This window comes from Squalius cephalus (assembly GCF_949319135.1).
Source record: "Squalius cephalus genome assembly, chromosome: 1".
Classification (NCBI taxonomy): Eukaryota; Metazoa; Chordata; class Actinopteri; order Cypriniformes; family Leuciscidae; genus Squalius; species Squalius cephalus.
Window position 1 is genome coordinate 15,523,287 of NC_137122.1, and position 21,862 is coordinate 15,545,148.

The 21,862-nt window shown below is 37.8% G+C and overlaps 2 protein-coding genes across 4 annotated transcripts in view; one reads left to right on the top strand and one right to left on the bottom strand.

The window, feature by feature from the left end:
• Positions 1-21,862, bottom strand: part of LOC307162295 (uncharacterized protein) — a 236,559-nt gene that overhangs the window by 50,258 nt on the left and 164,439 nt on the right. The gene's annotated exons all lie outside the window — the stretch shown is intronic.
• On the top strand, positions 8,424-16,550 carry LOC307163101 (uncharacterized protein). 2 transcript variants are annotated; one of them, XM_079878959.1, is made up of 4 exons: positions 8,424-8,982; positions 10,262-11,429; positions 15,897-15,997; positions 16,269-16,550. In XM_079878959.1, exons 1-3 carry the CDS (start codon positions 8,925-8,927, stop codon positions 15,964-15,966), a joined length of 1,296 nt encoding a protein of 431 aa, XP_079735085.1. In that variant the 5' UTR covers positions 8,424-8,924; the 3' UTR covers positions 15,967-15,997; positions 16,269-16,550. The 2 variants fall into 2 exon arrangements, with proteins under 2 accessions (XP_079735085.1, XP_079735086.1); XM_079878960.1 differs by having other exon boundaries at positions 15,900-15,997.

A 21,862-nucleotide genomic window follows, 5' to 3' on the forward strand; every position in this document is an offset into this window, starting at 1 on the left:
GCTTCCAGTTGGGCAGTAGCAGAATCACCCGCAGCAATACCAAAGGTGTACACACTGGCCTGCTTTAGGGCCCTCTCGCCCTGACTGACATCATCAGTGGACTCCCCAGCACTTATTACCACCAGTGCCTGGGGCACCCCTTCCGCTGCCCTGCCTCCTGCATCTTGGCCCAACAGACTGTCTACCACCTCCTCCAAGGCGGCCCCCAGATTTGACTCAGTCCCGCCAGGGTACTCAAGCCCCCGGAGAGCACCGAGGACACTCTCTTTGTTGTCATAGCTATTGAGATAGAATTGAATTTCGGGATCTGCACCATAAAGCACGAGGGCTACACGGATTGCGTCCCTGCCCACAGCAAGCCCCTCAATCACTTGGACAGCCAAATCACTGACGAGGGGGAAGTTGGCAGCTCCAACGCTCTCTGATCCGTCAATTAAGAGTATAAGGTCGGCTGACCCGGGGGCTTTGAAGGAGAAGTGGAGAGAGGACAGAGAAACAAACAAAATATAATGCAAAATGTGTGGGTTAAAAAAAAAAAAAAACGGAAGGAGGGAGACAGGGGAAGGGTGCAAGCATAAAACATAATCATGGATAATTACAATCCATCATAAAAACACAACACAAACACATTATACTGCATGTCTGCTGAACCAAGGAAGATGCTCTGCAACTTTCTAATTTTCATTCTCTGAAATTGTGTAGAATTATGTTGTGGGGATTTAATTTACAGTGTATTTAGAACAATTGTGTGTACATTACGAACTTTCTGTATATGTATTCGGGCACCTCTAAAGGCTGCCTGCATGGGCAATTGAATCTTTCCATCTTCTTGTGTTCAGTCAGACCATGCAGACTCATGTTACAGTATTCAGTGATAACAGCACCAGTCATGACCCTTCTGTCTCATCTTTGGACTTCTTTAAAATCACTTTTACTGTTACTTATTTCAACTGTACTGGCTTTTTTCACACATGATTAAAGACTCAATGACTCAATTTGATTTATTGTGATAACATAATTCCTGTTGAAACAAAAGGTTTTTCCAGGATTTTTAAATAGCCAATAATCTTTAGTTATGTCACAGACATGAGCCATAATTTAGGCTACTGCTTGATGATCGGTTGCAGCAGATATTAAAGTGAGGGACATCAGTAAGACGAGTCATCAATACATAGGCCTGATTTTCAAGAAAAATATTGATGGCTAAAAGGAAAGTGCATATTGAGTAAAAGTGACAAAACTTTATTCTACTTCCAAAACTAAATTTTGATTTACTTTAATGTTTGAATTTAGTGAAAAATGCATAGCAAACATTTAAAAGATGAAAACATATGGGTTCATCACTGTATCAATGGTGGAGAAACATTTTTTCTTTTTTTATATGGTTACACAGTGAAGACAGTCAGCACACACATACGTATCAGACATTAAGCTCTCAAGACATAAGCTGCGCTGGGTGGTTAGCCATCATCAGCTGCTGATGATCTCTCAAGTCTCAAAGACATAAATCAGTGACACCTTGCCATACTTTAAAGAATTTAGGCATCCGATTTGAAGTGAATCTACTTTTTTTTTTTTAAAGAATTTAGTACAGAAATGATGGATAAATTAGTGAACGGATGATGAGAGACAGAAAGACAGTTGGATGGATGTTGGTGGTTTTGAAAATCTGTTACACCTAAAATCCATTATCTCACGCCTCTTTTCGCGAAGGCACTAAAAACAGAGGAGTCACAGCAGACAGAAAATGTGAATGTGACAAAACAGTGTGGGGGAATGTTAATTGGGTTATTTCTGGGAACGTTTTGCATGAATTACCCGTTGTCAATATTAACTGGCTGTGGCCATTCCCAATGCTGACAGTAGCTCTTGAGACCCTTCAGGATTAGTGTAAACTTGAAATTCAGTGTTCTGTTGAATTCTTCTTGATCATTGGGAGCTCTAAACAAACTACAGCACACCACTCTGAATATCTTTACAGTATTTAAATCAGTTATTTAAATACGTGCTCAACTCCCTTTACTGAAACTGTAGATGTTTCTCTTCACTGTCTTTATATTTCAAATTTTTAACTCAAGTGACCAGCATTAATGGGGGGTCTAATAAAAACTGAATATTTAACAAAAGCTTTGCAAAGAAAAACACCTAATTTTAAGGTCTCTTTCCAATCAAAGGAAACATTTATGATTTTTACTTGTGAATTGTCTGCAGCACAGTAAAATTAACATGTCTTCACTCATAACTGGAAGTTTGCATCTCAAAGAAAAATTAAGAAAAAAAGAAAAAAGAAAAAAAATGCTGAACTTAACTTACCATCCTGAGCTTCAAGTTTTGGGAATAGACCAAAAGCCATTATACCCAAAAGGGCATTCAGTAACAACCGGTTCTTCCCCATTGTCCACAAAAGCATCGGAATAGACAGCTGAAAAAACAAAACAAAACTGCTTTTAAGTTTTTGGGAAGAATTTACACCATACTATATGGAGTATATACACCTCTGAAGCTTTGTTCCTCTCACTCATCATCACTTTATGCCAGAACTTGTACTCACTTCCAATGGCACAAACACATATGACTGTTGTTCATCCACAGTTCTGTCATAACTTTGGACAGTTTGATAATGTTTTGCTATCAAATTATAGGTCTCAAAAGATCAATATTCTAAACATAATCACTTATTGGGTTGTTTGTGTTCTCATCTTTACTCATAAAATATGACATAAACATTCTCTGAAATACCTCAGGACTGTTTACGCTTATTTTTAGGAGGAGAGGAAAAGTTTTGGCAGCACAGTGAGATTTATGTGACCTGTTTCCACCCCATGAGCCAAATCCACACAGCTGTCAGATTTCAGGATTTCAGGAGGAAAAGGATTTCTTCCCACATTACTGTCCTCACTTGCCAGTAAATACCACAAAGCAATAAGAGGTTCACACATAAAAAAAAAAAAAAGCATCAGAGTACTGGGCACAAACAAAAATGCAATAGCATGTGGACAGACAGATGCCAGGACACAGAATGTCCCCTCCTTGTTGAGCTCAGAATCACACTGAAAAGTACTGTTGTAAAACCTTTTAGACTGGACTATAGGAAAATGACATGCTTTCCATCACATCAATCTCAGATTTGCTGAACTGAATCCTTGAGTCATAGTTCAAATTAATTAGTTTTGGTGGTTGGCTGCCATGTTACCATACACACAAATGTGATAAAATAAAAAAACTTGAGGAATACATATTCATTTATAGTGCATGTTAAGAGGCTCTCAGAGTTAGACCTATAAAAACATCACTGTTAACGTGACCAAACCCATTTGGGACAGTTTAATTTGTTCTGAAAAATAATTATTGGCCCAAGTCAATTCCAGTTTTATTCAATTCCAGTTTTATTCAGCTCAATATTGAATGAAATGTGCCTTTAAATCATAGTTTTAATTAATTTATTAGAAATTCACCTGCCATTTTACAACACAAAGAATGAATTGCAATTATGTTAATTATGTTGTATGCTACTCTTTAAAAACATAATTGTTTAAAAACATCATTGTTAACAACACAAAGAGTTGCTAACAACATTTTTACTTCCATAAGTAAACTTCTATCTATCTATCTATCTATCTATCTATCTATCTATCTATTTTTCTATCTATCTGTGTGTGTGTGCGTGCGTGCGTGCGTGCGTGCGTGCGTGTGTGTGTGTGTGTGTGTGAATAATTGAATTAATGAATGAAGCTTTTATATAGCACATTTTATTATTGTACACCCACAGCGTTTTACAATCAGGGTCTCTCCTTACCCATATAGTTTAAATGAATTACATGCATTGTGCACAAAAGACCAGGAACATAAATAAATAGCATAAACTGCAACATAAATTTCTACCAAATCAATACTAACAGAACAAAACTTATTGATCACATCTATCACAGCTAAAACCTAAAATAAGAGGTCCATAAACAAGATTACTTTGTGAGTTCTTTCGGTTGGCATTTAGTTCATTTGGATGCAGAATAATTAAAAATATTTTCAGACTTCAGCACACAATGGTCTTACATGGAAACGTACACTATATAACATTATGTGAACTGCATGTTTTAAATAGCAGTGTGTCAGAGAAGCAATAACTACAAGTACAGCCATATGAAAAACTTGGCATTTCCATGTGAATTGTTGTCACTGTACAAAGAAAGAAATAACAAATAAATTTAATTAATCACAAATTCCATGAATCAGTGGCAAAAACAACAATAAAAGCAACTGCACACTGCAAAAATATTACACTTTCAAATGATGGAAATCTCTCACAGGATTTTCCAGCATGATTTTTCTGCCTAATTCATTAAAGGTTATTAAAGGTTTCAATGCCCAAGGAACAGTGATGAGATTAAAAACATACCTTTGAACCAAATTCAATCCCTGCCCCCTTAAACTCACTCTGAAAACCAAAGCACCAAATGAGTATTGCAAGGTGTCTCAACACTGGCCTCTAGTGGTCTAAGTGGGGATAACAACCTCTCCATGTCAATCTTTCTTAAAGCTGGCCCAACATTGGAGAGGCCACACTTTGTTTTGTTTTTTACCTTTAGCTTGTCACCGGGACAGTACTATAAGAAGTAAACCTTTATACCTCATCTACCCCTAAACAGTGATTATTAGTACCCTACGGTGTTGCATGTGTGACAATTATGTCTGTATTCCTGTATGTATGTGTGTCAGTGGGAAAGAACTGTAATGAATCTAATTTTTCTGGTGTTTTCAAGGGTCCACATCTGGTTCTGCTTCACTTAAGTTTAATGTCTGAGCTCTATCTCTCTTTGTCAATCTGGCAGGGACAGTGGAAAAAGTGTTTCACATCACCCTGTCTTTACAGTGCTGGGCAGAAGCTGCAATAAAAAAATTAAAAAAATCTGAATAGTGTCTGCAGTGGTAGAAAAGTGCAACATAGCTTCCTGACTTGTTCTGCTTCTTGCTTCTGTTTAAACCAGCTCATAATTAGTATTATCCTCATCCGGGTGTGTTAGATATAATCTTTATAAACAAAAAGCAGCATAACAACTCAACCAAACAGTTATGGTGATAATTCTACAAAACATCCTTCTAGTAAAATGTGGATTTTACACACCAGAATCAATTAGGTTATGTGCAACCATATCACAAACACTTGATTACATACTGTAACAGTTGTCTCAAAAACTTTGCTGAAGTTCTCACTCTGAACACACCCTTAGCACACAACCCCTCTGCATGTATTCTATTATCTGAGCACTTTGCTCTGCCTCTTCTGCAATTCCTTTTCCTGTGGTGCAAGAAAAATTCCCTGTTTCTCCCAAAGCTTTGGAATTTACAGTACCCAGTAAATTCTTAACATTAAAACTATAATTAAGAAGTAAAACTGCCTACACAATGTGTTCATTGGAACAAACAAACCAAGCTTTATAGGGTAAAAAAGGCGTATGCAACGGCAGATTTTAGTAAAATGGATTTTAGCACATTTTTTAGAATGCGTGCCTCAAAACACACTAAAAGCCACACCATCTTGCACAGTCTCACTCATGCACTTAAACGCTCCTTTTGCAAAGATGTATTTGCACAATTAAGCCACTTACCCCTGGAATACAGAATCCAGAGCGCTGTATTCCAGTCTTTCTATGGAATTTCAAATATCTGCAAAAAGACAACTCTTAGGTCATTATCTTCTATCTGGTATCTTCCTTCTGTGAACTGTTATGGATGGGTCAGACACAGATGATGCTGATCAAGCTTGTGTGCTTGAGCTTTGCTGTGAGACTCTCGTCCGTTGAGCTGACTGTGTGCTCTCCAGAGGAGCAGTGCCAATCACTCCAGCCTGGGACAGAACACACAACTCAGAGAATCCTGGAGAAAAGCCACACAATGTTTTCACGCCTCCTACTTTCCTCTGCAGAGAGAAGAAGGAAAAAGCACAAAGAGGAGAAAAAAGAGAGTGAGAGAGTCATAAATGAAAAACAGACCCAGGCCGTATTTGGTATGGCTGTTCCTTATTGGGAAGGTGATGTAACAAACCAAAGCAAGTTTTTCTTTCTCCTTACATTGCTCCATCTCAACTTGTATCCATGGCTTATCACAAACACAATATATGAACTTTCTAGCAAGTCTCTAAATAAAAAAAGGTGTGGAGCATAAACGTAGAAGAAGAAGAAAAAATCACTTTCTGTATTGGACTTGTTTGGGTAACTGTGACAAACAGAGCTCTGGGTGGGAGCATTTGTTTCTGATTCTGAAGGAATTAACCCAGCATAAAAAGATAATATTTTTGCACTTATTATATGGACAAATAACACACAAAGACATGTAAATCAGTTACAGTCACATCAGCTTCAATAGCAACATGACCAGAAAACACATCCAGATAATGAATAACATGTTTACATGTTATGTGATATATGGGATGTGTCAAAATGATGTAACAAAAGTTCAATAACAATAGCGTATTTCACACAATGAAGTTATTTTCTAGTTGATGTCAGTACGAGCTGAGTATTTATATTATTTTCATTATTTCTAGATACCTGTATCTTAGTGAAGCAAAATAATGTTAGTATTAGCATTAAAAATAATTCATGAATTGGCATCAGTTACTGTAGCCATACGATGAATAGAGAGACAGACATAAGTGTCATTTTATTATAAAAACAAACTCAGTAATAGATTTTTTATTTTATTTTGGCAGATCAGCTCATCCCACTGTAATCACATTAGGCTTGTTCGACTGGAATCGGCGCTGCACAGCTCCTCCCACAGCAAATCCAATATTATGCTGTAAATTCCCATCAGCTGCAAGTGAAGACAGCATCAGGAAGAGCTGAAGGCTACGTTTACACGTGGATGGCTATTTTCATAAACGGACATTTCACCACTCTTCGTTTTCAAAAATAACATTATGCACACGAACCTGTGTATATGCTGTCAAGAGCATGCCAAACCTGTAGGTGGCAGTGTAACGAGAAGCTCAAGCCCACCTTAGCCAATCAGAATCTCGAAAATAGTCACATTCTGTGACGTCGCTGCCTAAAACTCAGTTTTTTTTTTTATTATTAACTTAAAAGTGCCTTGTTAGTTTTGTGTATAATAAATTATAATACACAAAAATAATAATTAAAATAATTATTATAATGGTGGTTTTCTTTAGATCACAGACATTACAGACATTAGCCTAATAGTTGGAGGGCACATTTTGTTTAATTGTTCAGAAAATGTCAGTTTTAAGAGTGAGGTCATTGTGTGAGGTGATTGACAGCTATATGTGACAGAGGAATATTATGACACTCCTCCAGAGATTCAGCTTTTAATTTATAATGCGGTTTTGTTGTTTAACTTACAATATTATATCTCCTATTGTGACTAAAGTGGTGTGACATTTAGGTGTTGCTGTTCTGATGACATTCTGTGCTAGCATTAGAATGCTTGAAAAGGATAAGTCAAACTAGTCACAATAGGAGATATAATATTGTAAGTTAAACAACACAACAGCATTATAATACACAAAACTAACAAGGCACTTTTAAGTTAATAATAATAAAAAAATACTAACCAAAATGTGTTTTAATCCATTAGTCTCGCTGTAGTCAGTTATTTTTTTCGATTTTTCTTTTCTTTTTTTTCAGTAAGCTTCCTGGATGCTGTAGATAGTTCCATAGATATCATATAATAAAGGATTATATATAGATATATGGATATATATGGATAGTTCTACAAGACGGGCTTTGTTTCTACTAGCGATTTGATTGAGACCAACAGCCAATCACAATTGACCTTTAATTTTCCGATTGGTTGATTTTGTGGCACACTTGTAACGCTGTTGCGAGTTGAGCGCGCGTGTGTATCGAGTTGAGCGAGTGTGTGTGTCAAGAGTTGAGCGCGCACATAATTAAGAGGTTGAGAGAGAGAGAGAGGGACTTGACAGGAGCGCAGAGAATAAGTTTGTGAGAGAGCACCTGAGTAAACTGCGTGAGAGGGGTTATTATTGCACGTTAATATGGATAATAGCAAACAAGCATTTATTGAGCACGGAATCGTTTTTTCTTTGCTCAAACACATTTTTTTTTTTTGCGATTGTTAATTTCTGTTCAAAATATAATGTAATGTGCTTGCAAAATATAGTTCTCTGTGCTCAAAACGTACAATTACTCGCTCAGGAATGAGGCACATTTATAACGCCATATCTATGGGGCTAGACGGCTAAATGTGTCTCTTTCACCCGATTGCCGTTGAAAAATCTCAGATTTTATTGTAGGTTTTGCAAGTTCAACATGGGTTATAGGTCGAAAGTTGAATGAACGAGTACTTATTTCTTTTCGATTTCTTACAGGTTGAGTTGTTGTTGCCCATAACATGCTAGCATTCTGCTAATGACGTCAGCATTCTGACGCTGACGTCATTGACATTTTAAAAGACTTTTTAAACCAAATAAGTGACTCTAAAAAATCTAACACCCAGCAATGTGTAATTTCTTTGCATCTCCTTTCGAATACAACATTCAAATTACTAGACAAAAAATTATATCCTGAGAAAAGTGGATTTTGAGGGTTTTTCGCCATAGACCTCCATTCATTCTGCACTCGCCTGCGAGCGCCCCCGCATGGACAGAGACGTGTTACTGCAGCCAGTCCAGAAACCGGAAGTAAGCAGAGAGTGCCAATTCTCTTCCTATTAGACATTCTCTGGTTTTTCTCAGTTTACATGCAAACGTGCAAACGAAGATTTTAAAAATCTCCACTCTGGCCGGAGTTTTTAGAAAGAATCAGTTTCATTGGCGAATCCTCCGTTTGCGTGTAAACGAAGGGCGCAAACGAAGAGAAATGTCTCCGTTTTTCAAAATAACCACGTACGTGTAAACGGGGCCGAAATCGGCAAAGACTGAGTTTATTAAAGAGGACAGTGAGAACATGAGTGATCCAGAACCCTGCAGAATGAAACACACTGAAGATCCTGAAGAACAAAGAGGTTGGTGTTTATTCTTCATTCATTCATGATGCTGAAGAACATTCATGCTAGAAACATTCAAGCACTTCATTATCACTTTTAGATAAACAGTTAAACTGTGAAATGGTACAGAATGTTCTGGGGTTTTTTTCTTCAACAAATGGTCAGTAAAGGGAGGTTTGAGACATTTTTATATTTATTGTCAATATCAGATCAAGCTAAATACTATTTTAACTGTTTTATTTTATATGTGGTTCCCAATTTGCAACAAAGTTTCCAGAATTTGTCATTTTCAACATAGTTAAAACAATTATTATTTTTTTAGGAATAATCAGTAAACTGATAAAGTTGTATTTGTCAAAATATCATACAAGTTATTCATAGTTCTAGAGATTCTTCTTACAGTAACTTTGGTAACAGGGTTGATGAATTGTACAGATTATTTCCTTGTCTTCCCATCATGCTGCAGAAAGAGCCCAGATGATGTCACAGGTTTAAGAAATTCTCTGTTTTTAAAAGGAGGAAAATCATGTCAGGAGTAACAGGGTTGAGTGAAACATGTTGGACACAGATAATGCTAATAAAAATTGTTAATTTAAAACTAGTTAAAGCCACGGCCGCTCTACACTTTGAGCATGTGAAATTTCTACAGACGTGCCGTGCGACGGCCGAGAAATGACGTCACAATCTGTGGCAGCTTTTTCACAAACATGAATTTAACATACCGGTATAACAAATAATAATAATTAAAAAAATTAAAAAATAAACAATCCACTCCACTTGAATGCTAAACGCTTCTGTTATTTCTCACAGGGTTATTCACTTGAGCTTGTGTTTCTGGTGTCTCGCTTTCACATGCGCGTGAATGGAAGTCAGTGCAAGGAAAAGTCTAGTGTGAACGGCCATTAATAATTCAAAACGTTTTTAGTAAAAAAAAAATTCTCAAAGTTGGTGTCAAAATATGGCCGTATTGTATATTTTAATGTTAATATCATGTTAGATAATAGTGTTTGATCAAATATATTTAATGGTTCTTTCTAAGAAACATGGGATTTGTGCCTAGAATGTTTTAAAAATAATAATTGGGAGATAAATTTACCTCATTCATGGAAAGTTTAAAGAATTTCTAAAAAGGAATCAAATTATCATAATATTTTGTAACAGTTGTCTGTTTTACTATTACATCAGGGCTCACTTTCATGTCCTTTCACTTTATATTTCTCTCTTTTAATTATTTTGATTGAATAATTTTTATTTTATTTAGTTTATTTTAATTGAATAATTTTTTCATTCATGTCAGACCTGATGGAAGAGAGCGAGGAGAGTGAAGAACTGAGTGAAGTGGAGGAGGAACATCATGTCCAACCTGGAGGAAAACCTTTGAGTCGCTCAAAGACTAAAAAGACATTTTTAAAGAAAAGAAGAGCCAAGAAATCTACAACCTGCACTCAGTGTGGAAAGAGTTTCACACGCAAACAAAGTCTTGACCGTCACATGAGAATTCACACCGGAGAGAAGCCGTTCTCGTGTGATCAGTGTGGAAAGAGTTTCACAATCAAACATGATCTTGATGTTCACATGAGAGTTCATACAGGAGAGAAGCCGTTCACATGCAATCAATGTGGGAATAGTTTCAGTCAATCTTCAAACCTTAATGTTCACATGAGAATTCACACCGGAGAGAAGCCGTTCTCGTGTGATCAGTGTGGAAAGAGTTTCACAATCAAACATGTTCTTGATGTTCACATGAGAGTTCATACAGAAGAGAAGCCGTTCACATGCAATCAATGTGGGAATAGTTTCAGTCAATTAGCACACCTTAATGTTCACATGAGAATTCACACCGGAGAGAAGCCTTTCTCGTGTGATCAGTGTGGAAAGAGTTTCAGTCATTCTTCATCCCTTAATGTTCACATGATGATCCACACTGGAGAGAAGCCACATGTATGCCATCAATGTGGGAAAAGTTTCACCCGATCAGAAACTATTAAAGAACACATGAGAGTTCACACTGGAGAGAAGCCGTTGTCATGTAATCAATGCGGCAAAACATTTCTCTATGCATCAAACCTGAAGACACACCTGGCAGTTCATATGAAGGAGAAGCCGCACTCATGTTCTGTGTGTGGAAAGAGTTTTTCACTGCAGATATATTTACAAAGACATCAAAGAGTTCATACTGGTGTGAGAGAGTACATGTGCTTTGAGTGTGAGAAGACTTTTACTACAGCAAACAGTTTAAAACTGCACCAGAGAATTCACACTGGAGAAAAACCTTACAATTGTTCACACTGTGACAAGAGATTCAGTCAGTCATCAAATCTGAAATCACATGAGAGGATCCACACTGGAGAGAAGCCGCACATGTGTGATCAGTGTGGAAAAAGTTTCTCTATTAAAACTCACCTGAAGCTACACTTGAAGATCCATACAGTGGAGAAACAACATCACCTCAGTCTGAAATCAAAGTAAGTAGTTTATTTTCATGTGCTGAGCAACAAAGTTTCTTCTCTGTAAGTTAGACACACATCACTCTGTAGCCAAATCTCTCTGTGTGGTGAGCACAGGACACTTTGTTGATTGATTGATATCTATTAACTTGTGTTCAACCAACAGGAATGTCTAATTTGTCAGTTCAGATCAAAGCAAAAAAACGCAAATAAAAGAATAAAAAAAAAAAAAATAACTCCGATTGTTCATCTAAAAGAAGAATGTCATATACACCTAGGATGACTTAAGTGTGAGTAAATCATGAGCTAATTAACATTTTTGGGTGAACCATCCCTTTAATTCGGTATTAATAACATCGCAGCGAGATCTAGTGAGAAAGCATTTGAATTCAGCGCAGTATTAACAACACAACACTGAATTCTCTGTTATTAACCATACTGTATATCAGATCAGCACTGACTTGGAAGTAGGGTTGGGTACTGAAACCTGGCACCGATATGGAACCGGTACCTAAGGGTGTATTCACACCTGACTTGTTTGGTTCGATTGAGGGTGCTTTCACATCTGTAGTTCGGTTCATTTGGTCCGGACCAAGGGCAAAAAATGATACTTTGTAGCATTTTTTTATGTGTTTTGGTTCCTTTTCACACCACACTGATCGCTCTGGTCCGAATCAGTTTAAGAGTTGATAAAACGAACCAAAATGCAGTCACGTGACAACATCCACATCACTCGGAACGCATTTCCATAACTGCACTTAACGTGCAGACAACAACACGCCGCTGTTTACTATGGAGAGACGACTGCGCGCGCTGATTGTATCCTTGGTCATGTTTTATTAGGCTAGTTTATCTACACCACTTTAGACAAACAATATTTGAGAATGAAGCGAGGATGCGGCTCGAAAATAATGTTAATAATAATTTCTATCGGGCTCCGCACCTCCTCACAACTCCAAATTTGTCCGCGAGCTGCAAACTGTCAACAAACATTTCTCCTCATCCTATAATGCACAGCGCAGCTGACTACGGCAACTGGCTTAGTCCAAAAATGCGCAGTTTTTTGGCAGTTTGTTCTGTTCGAGGTCGGATCACGTTCTCACCACAAACGAACCGCTCCAGAGTTCGTTTGAAAGCGTACCGAGACCACCTCTTCCAGGAGGTCTCGGTACGCTTGTTTGGTCCGCTTTTGGTGCGCACCCGAGTGCGATTGCCACATTCACACCTGCCCAAACGAACCGCACCAACGGAGAAAACGAACTCTAGTGCGATTCAACCGAACTAAACGAGGCAGGTGTGAAAGCACCCTGAATTGAACTCAAGTTCGTTTCCCCCCTTGGTGCGAATCTTTTGGGCAGGTGTGAACACAGCAATCACACTCGGGTGAGGACCAAACAACCGAACCGAGACCCAGCTGAAGAGGTGGTCTCGGTACGGTTCCAAACGAACTCTGGTACGGTTTGTTTACGGTGTGAACATGAACCAACCCAATTGCAGAAAGCACTCCACCTTTTTTGACAGGGTCAGATTTGTAATTTGGGGTGATGAAATGCCTATAGGCTACATTAATCTGTGATCTGTAAGGACCAGCTGCCACACGGTTCGGCACGCATGTGATTTGCGGATTAACTACTAAATATAACCATCATAGTGTGAAAGTTTGTCATTTGGACGTGTTCAAACAATTTTAAACGCAAAAGAGGCGAAAATCGGGATTCACTCGTTACCCGAAGTGTGTGCGAACACCGAATTGATTCCTCTTTTGCGTTTCCTTGCCCTTGAACGGACACACCTGCACAAAAAATGATGTTGAAAAAACTCGTCTACGTCTTGGCGAGTATTTTCTCGGTTATGTCATAGGTGTACATTTTTTTCTTTTTTTTAAGTACAAACGAAATTATATTTAGGCGAGGGGTGCTGTTGCATCATGTTGACATTACTTGTCATACAGGTGCTTATGTGGCAAATGTGAGAAGATGGCTACAGAACCAGAAAACAAATGCTGCAAGGAGATAGACGTTTATATAGGCTACTGTCTATGGAGATAGAGCAGACCTTAATTTATTTACATTTGTAATTGCTGCAAAAAATTATACGTGACATAAAACTGTCTGACGTTGTTTGTTGAGACATCCTATGACGACGAAAATAAATAGCTTTAGACGCAGATTTGTTGTTGAACTGGCTGACATCGATTGAAATGACTATTTGCTCATAAATCATATAATACACTTACTTCTTCTGGAGGTGACGTTGGATCGCGAACAGTAGGCAACGATCCACACTTGAGGATTAACTTTGACCCTCGTTCATTAAACAATCAGTCAGAAAATGATTCTCGCAAGCATAAACGTATTTAAGTGGCGCCTTTTCTTCATAAATAAAATCTATCCGCTTGTTTCTTAGGAGACATTACCGGCTGTCGTTGAAACAATGGCGATGGTGTACAGATCACCGAGGGCGGGGTAACCACAGTGTCAATCAAACCACGTCGGCTTGTGCAATTCTACGTCACATTGCACCGAATCTTAGAACAGCTCATTCTGAGACAGTGCTTTTGATTTATTGAGATTGTAAAAAAAAAACACTGGGTGGATTTTTATAATTCTAGGGTGGTTTTGCTCACACACTGTCAACACAAATTTATGTTCAAACACCATGTAAAAGTGAATTTTGCATAATAGGTTTTTAATAGGCTTTAATGTCATTCACCATCATTTTTAGGCTCTCCTTTTTTTATATTGGTACAGGCACCGGTACTGTTTTAAAAGTATCGATTTGGCACCAGTATATAAAAATAAAAAACGATACCCAACCCTACTTGGAAGCCATGAGAAACATTGTGCCTTAAACAAACAAGTTCATGAAGTTTTAAGTTACAAGGCGTTTAAGTCCACAAATTTAATGTAATAATGCTAACTGTAACCATGGTATTGTGGCAGAAATAGACAAATGTTTTTACATTATTCATTTCAGGGTTCATCCTTTTGAGAGTAAAATTCAAGCACTAATCAAGGACCACCAGGTCTTCCACACTTTTTCTTCATGAGATTTGAACTCTCCTGTCAAGCTGTTGTTGAAAATAAGTACATGTTCTTAAGTAATTTGCCTGGTTAAAGGGGAACTTGGCAACTATTTCAACTTAATAAATCAATTTAGAAATCATTTGGATGGTTAAATAACCTGTTCTGGTGAGAATAGTGACTTTCCCCGCACCCCCCAGCGGAAAACCACCCTTGCAACATGGGGACTAATGTCCCGGTAAGTTGGAAATAGGAAGTCTCGTGAGAAGCGAGAACGAGCGAGAAACACAAACTGCTTTACGACAATTCAACATAAACACACACACCATATGATACTGTGTATGATGTATTACCCACCTCGGTTAACATAGCTCCACACGATAAAGTTGGCCGGCTCCCATAATAACAAATGCACATGAGCAGCGGTAGAAAAGGGGATTTTTTTTACTACAGTGTTGTGAAATATGGGTTCGTTGAGAAACCACGCAAAAACAAAAGGGAAAATCAGCGAAGAAATGGCTAGAGTTGCCATGTTCCCCTTTAAATAAAGGTTAATAAGTTACACAAAGGGAACACCACATCAGAGTAAACAGCTTATGCATCTGTAGCCTACGATGAGTTAAACTGTATGTTTATGAGTTCATTTGAAGCGCTGAATATGAAGCACTTTTATTGCAGCAATTTCATCCATTGGTTGTTGCATTACTAGGTATTTTTTTAATTTGTTTTGTTTGTTGTGTTGTTGTGGCTTTGACAAAACCTGATAATCTTAAATTACCGTATTTTCCGGACTATAAGTCGCATCAGTCAAAAAATGCGTCATGAAGAGGAAAAAAAGTCGCACTGGACTATAAGTCGCATTTATTTAGAAATTTATTTCACAAAATCCAAGACCAAGAACAGACATTTAGGCTAATCTGGAAAGGCAAGTTATTCAACTACACAGTAGCACACAGAACAACAGGCTGAGTAGGTGTCCGGTGTGTTAACGCAACACATTAACAGTTATTCAGCTACACAATAGCATAAAGAACATATAGCCTACCTGTGAGGCTGAATAGGCTAAATTAACATAAGCCAGCGAGTCCAACAAGCAAGTTACCAGTAAACAAGTTCACCAAGCTCCCGCGATCTCATTCCACATCATTTTCTTCATCCTTGGTGTCGCTTCTGAACAACTCCGCCAACTAGAGCGCCCTCTCGCGGCTGTAGACGGTAATGTTTTCTCTTGGTTCATCTCAGTCTGAATTAATTTTCATATATAAGTCGCACCTGATTATAAGTCGCAGGACCAGCCAAACTATGAAAAAATGTTTGACTTATAGTCCGGAAAATACGGTACATGATCACGGTCACTATTTTTTTTAACATGTGATTAGCCTTAGTACTTAGTTCAGTGTCTGAAATATTGATTATTCCTCTTGTATCATGTCTGTAAGAAATGAAACTTGTTTGTTTTTAGCAGAACTGCCAGAAAGCATCTGGAAGGAGAGGACGGAGAGAACGCCAGTGATCCACAACCTGCAGAATGAAACATCAAGATACTGAAGAACAAAGAGATTGGTGTTTATTCTTGATTCCTCATTCATTCTTCATGATGAAGAACATGCTGATGCTCACCAGATTTACATTGTTTCATGACCAAACTAGTGTTTTATAACACAAATCATCTTCATGATATTAAAATAAATCATAATCATGCACAGCAGTTGTTGACCAGATTTGCTGAGATTAAAATGACTGTTGAACTCATCAGTGATCTTGACTTTGAGCTTCACTTTTCATTTCACATTTGTCTCTCATTTGAAAACTCATGATTTAATGTTTCTTTTAGACCTGATGGACGTGAACAAGAAAGGAAAAACAGAAGCCTAAAAACGCTTCACATGTAAATTAAGTCTGAGGATTCACATGAGGATCCACAGCGGAGAGAAACCTGTGTTCACAAAAAAGGGAAGATGTTGTGTTCTGTTAATCATTGTAATTCTGAGTATGACGGCTAGAGGACAGTAAAACCTCATAAGAAGAACCTAGAGAGATGATGAAGAAGTAGAAGAGTTGATGAGTTGCTGATGCACTGATGCTTCCTACATTAAAGATAGACGTTTGGAGTTAGCTTTTGTTGTCTTTCTTCTGCATATTACATCACAATTTGTTTTGCACTAATCAATTGATCCACAAGGTGGCAACACTGGCACGGGCCATTGTTTAACAGTAGAAAACTAAACTAAAGAGAACAAATTGAGATTTAAATGAAACAACATTAGAAAACCAGAGACTGCAACACACATTGACAAGCGCTTGTAGGGGAGTTAAGAGACACCAGCAACGTTAGATTAAAATAATACAAAGACATTTTAGAACATGTGCGAGTGTGATTCACAATTCTGATCATTTGTGTTGCCAACATGTACAGACCATGTGTTTCAAATGTGTTGTTGTATAATTGTTCATGTAGTCAGTGTAATTGGAAGTAATTTAGATTCATACCAGCCGAGAGAGTGAATGGCTGCGAACAAGTGCAAGTGTGATTTCCGAATTTGTTTTGTCAACAGATCTATCCTTAAACGCGAATTTATGTCCATCATGAGTTAAATACAACACAGCGCAGAAACAATCCTGTTACACCTGCAGTCTGAACACAGCCTAATCAAGACAAGTCAACTTTATTTCTATAGCGCTTTATACAGTACAGATTGCAAAGCAGTTTACATTGTTAAACAGGCAAATACTGACTCGTTGCAAAAAGAGATCAATTCTGCTGTTAAGCAGCCCAAACTATATCATTTTTTAACTCATCTCATTAGTTTTCACTTTTTCTTAGCTATTTTTTGTATTTGCTTTGAGTATTATTGGTTAAATGTTGTAATATTGTTATCTTTTTATATTTTATCAACAACTTTTACTGTCTGCTGGTTGTATTTGCACCAGGAAAATGTAATTTTATACATTTAGTAGTGCTACTACAATTCTCTTCGAAATGGTAGGACATTAAATTAGATTGAATGGAGGATTTGAACTGTGACAAGATGATTGACAGGGCAGTTTGCACGCGACAGATCTGTCCGTTAAAGATGACGAAGTAGTATGTCCCAAAGCTTGCCTACTCTTTTGCTACACACTCAAAAGTACACTCATAAGTTCACAAAAATAGTACATAGTTTTAGGGCGTAGTATAAGTAGACGAATTGGGGTGCAGCCCATGTTTGAGGAAGTGTTGTGACAAGTGCTGTTGATTGACACATTGACATCTAGTGGATTTCTTTGTCTTAACATACCTCAATCAGACGGTAGAGATGGCTCAATCAGCTTGAGTTAAGTTAGGTACTCCTCTCAATAAAATATAGTGACTCAACATGTGCTCTACCAAATGGTCAAGAGGACGTTAAAGAGTTTTAAGGATGAAACAAAAACATACTATGGCACATGATAACACAAAGCTGAAAACTGAATGAGAATTTTTTAATTTTTTTTTGTAGCAAACTTAATACAGTGGCATACGTTTGGGGAAATTGGGGGGAAAGCAAGGGCGTGGTAACGAGGGGGGCAGCTTAAAATGACATTACCACCCCAAAGCTGATCTTAATGTCACAGCTCGCATATTGATGTAATGTAAACAATTCTCAGTTTTGGTTTATGGAGGGACGTCAACTTATAGTCAACATTCCGACCAGCTGCTAATAAAAGATTAGCCTATACCTCGATTTGGTCACTTTAAAAGCACACATCCAAATTGAACTGTAATTCACAATAGCTTTAGTTTTATGTCTATGTCTTTCATATAAAGGCATATTTCTCCTGTAGTAGAGTAGCAGATCGACTGGAGCGCCGCTAGAACTGGAGTGACGGAATTAAGATCTTGTCCTGAGAGGAAAAATAAGTGAGAAAATCACCACGCACGCATCAATCAAACATTTGAGTTGCTCATTCTGGCAGGTGTAATGGTATAGAATAAATGATCATTCACGTGATTTTAAGAGAGTGGAGTATGACTCGTGTGCTTTAGGCTGTCAGATAATTAAGCTCAGTTTGGTTCAGGTGAATCAGGTGTAACAGGTTTAACAGGTATCCACCCCCAGAAGACATGCAGCTTTGATGAATAGCCTTCCAAAAGCAATTAATGTCAATTCATATTTTTCAGGCGTGGAGCCAGCTGGGGCCAGTTGCATAAACGTAGCCACTATGTTAAGACCGTGTCTTAAGAACTAGTTTGACCAACTAGCAGTTAGACAAGATATTATCTTACTCACACCTCCCTGTTTTATACAGTTCATAACCAATGATCTCATTCACAGGTATCTTCCTCCCTTTCCCTTTTTGGCTCATCTTAAAACTCTCACCATAATCCTTCTTATATCAATATGTTATAAGATTATTACTTCACTTTATATGATTATATTTCAAAAAGTTTTCTAAAATGTATAAAGCATACATATTAAAAGGAATACATTGCCTACATGATGTAGGCATAATATCCCTGGTACAATGGAGAGGCTGGTGCTTGTTAATGATAATAACTAAACACTGAACTTACATAGACTTAACAGTGTATTATTTCTGCTCATATTGCCCAAATCATACCACCAAATATATACTGTATTTTTAATTATATATATATATATATATATATATATATACAGGCCTGTCAATTTTCAATCTCAACAGAAGAAAAACAAAAACATGTCAACAAAATGCAAGTTTTGTTTCTAAAAAAAACATGCTTTGTGTGAAACGTGGTTAAATCTCTTAATATAAAGTATTTTTTTTACTTTTTGAAGCATCAAAATGTTTTTTCATAGGCTGTCAATGGAGGGACAGAAATCTCTCAGATTTCATCAAAAATATCTTCATTTGTGTTCTTAAGATGAACGAAAGTCTTACAGGTTTGGAACAACTTGAGGTTGAGTAAATGATGACAGAATTTTCAAGTTTGGGTCAACTATCCCTTTAAATGGTAGTATACACGCACACACACACAGACACACACACACACACACACACACACACACACACACACACACACACGTGAGCTGTGTCCCAATGTGAAGGCTGCATCCTCCGAAGGCCATATTTGAAGGCCGATTGCGTCACAGCGGCGCGACGAAGGACGTCCCAATTCAAAGGCTGCATCCTTGGAAGGTCGCATTTGAAGGCCGATTGCGTCACGCGGCGCGATGAAGGCTGTCCCAATTCAGTTCTGCATCCTCCGAAGGCCGTATTCGAAGGACGGTTGCGTCATCGCACCGCGACGAAGGCTACCCTAATTCAAAAGCAACGCCAAATGCGCCCTTCGTTTCCCCGTGAAAAGAAAATTACATAAATGGACACTTAGCGGCCTATCCTACCCCATAAGTCATTGCGCGCCGTTGACGACAGGACTAGAGATCGGTGGTGGACAGCAAATTCACATTTAAATGTATTATGTTTTCATTTACTCAAATAGCTAGCGAAACCACAGTTAAAGTTTATTATAAACTTCATTTTAACTCCTTCGTCACCATTGCATGGCTTCATTTGTCAGGTAGTTTTAGGCAAAACTTGTGGTAATAAAGTTATTAGTTTAACGACCTATTTGTAATATTTGCACTAGTCTATCTCACTTGTATATTATAAGAAATATCACTCACCCTATAAAGCCTAAAACAACCAACCCCCAAATTTGGTTTTTAACCAAATTTGACTGTACAGAAATATTAAGTATATTTTGCATGTCTTGATGTGTCATATTTTGCAGTGTTAACAATGCACTTAAGATGCACCCCTGTGTTAAGTACCCTTTTCTGCTTTTTTAGAGCAATTCAGGGAAAAAATGGGTCTGGGGAATGTAGGGGAATGTAACTCCCATACAGGCACAAAATAATATATATTATTTTGTGCCTGTATGGGAGTTACATTCCCCAGACCAATTTTTATATATTTTTTTTATATATATATTACATGGCTTGGCTGAATTCCAATGTAGAATGCGGTCTGTTATTTCTTGATAAAGAAATAAATAAATTATTTCTTGCTGCGAAGTATAACATGTTGCCATGAAAAACAGCGCGTTGCTATGGACGCGGAACGGACTATTTTCTTTGGCGGAAGCAATACAATCGTTTTTAAATCAATAAACTCCTTTTTAAATCAATAATTCGTGTCAAATTATTTATTTATTTTGTAGGTAGCCATGTAATAAGCGGGATAATGTATAGAGAGGCGGTCGTTATAGCGAATAACATCCCCTTCAGGCTGATTCAAGTCCTGTTCAGCCTGTCGGGGTTGTTATTCGCTATAACAACCACCTCCCTATACATTATCCCTTACATATATATATTATATATAAAGAAAATTAATACACACATCTTTGCTCGGTTCTGATTCGGGAGTATAGATAAAAGCCCGCCCGCACTTGATTGGTTGGGTCCTTACATGCGCTTCGTGAGGCACACTAGCACACACACGCAAGGTCTCTCGCTCTCTCTCTCTACACGTTCTTCCTCCGGTAGACGTAGAATCCACGGCTAGATCAATGAGAAGTCCTATTACAACGACCATCATTTGAAGTGTCGCACAGTTCTGAAATTATCGTACATTATAGGATTTTTTCCATTATTGATCGTACATCGTACAGAGGTCAAAATTATCGTACAAATACGATAATTATCGTACATCTGGCAACACTGGTTGGGACAGAGGCATTGCACCAACCCCACTGTCCTCATGGCCTCAATCCCTGAGGACACACCAGGGCTGAGTTCAGCAGTGTGTGACAAGAAGAGGAGGAGCCAGGGGCAGCACCAGCACCAGCACCACCAGCACCATGAAGAAGGCGAGACAGAGAGGATGAGTTTTTGGACTTGATTAGAGAAGACATGGGACTGCAGAGGCGAGGAGAGCACTGGAGAGTAGGGAGAGGATGGACAGGCTGTTTTCTCTTCTTGAAAGAATTATTGAGAAATATATATATATATATTATTCTTGTTTAACTTTTTTTCACCTATATTTTTTTAAAGGAAAAAAATCTGTACATTTATTTATTTTTATGCAACTTTAAATGTGTAAATAAAAGAGAATTCATTGCTCTGGACATTGTTTATTTTTGTAATGACAGTCATAATTTCTACATGAAACAAATTCTTCCTTTTTTCCCCCCAACTATTTACAACATACGTTAAACATATCAAATTCAACATAAACATTTAAATTTACAGTACATAAAATAAGAAAAAGTGAAGTAGACTTTTATTCAGCTGAGTGGGAGACCCTGGTGTGCTGCTGGACCGGGATGGGCTCCACAATAGAGACCCTGGTAAGGCCTCCTGCTGGTGGGACATCATGTGGGACGGTCTCCAGAGTGTTTGACTACATATTTTCACTATCCACTAAGTTGTCTACCAACAGGTTTGCAGGGCTGACTCATGGAATAAATATTGAGATACTTTATTA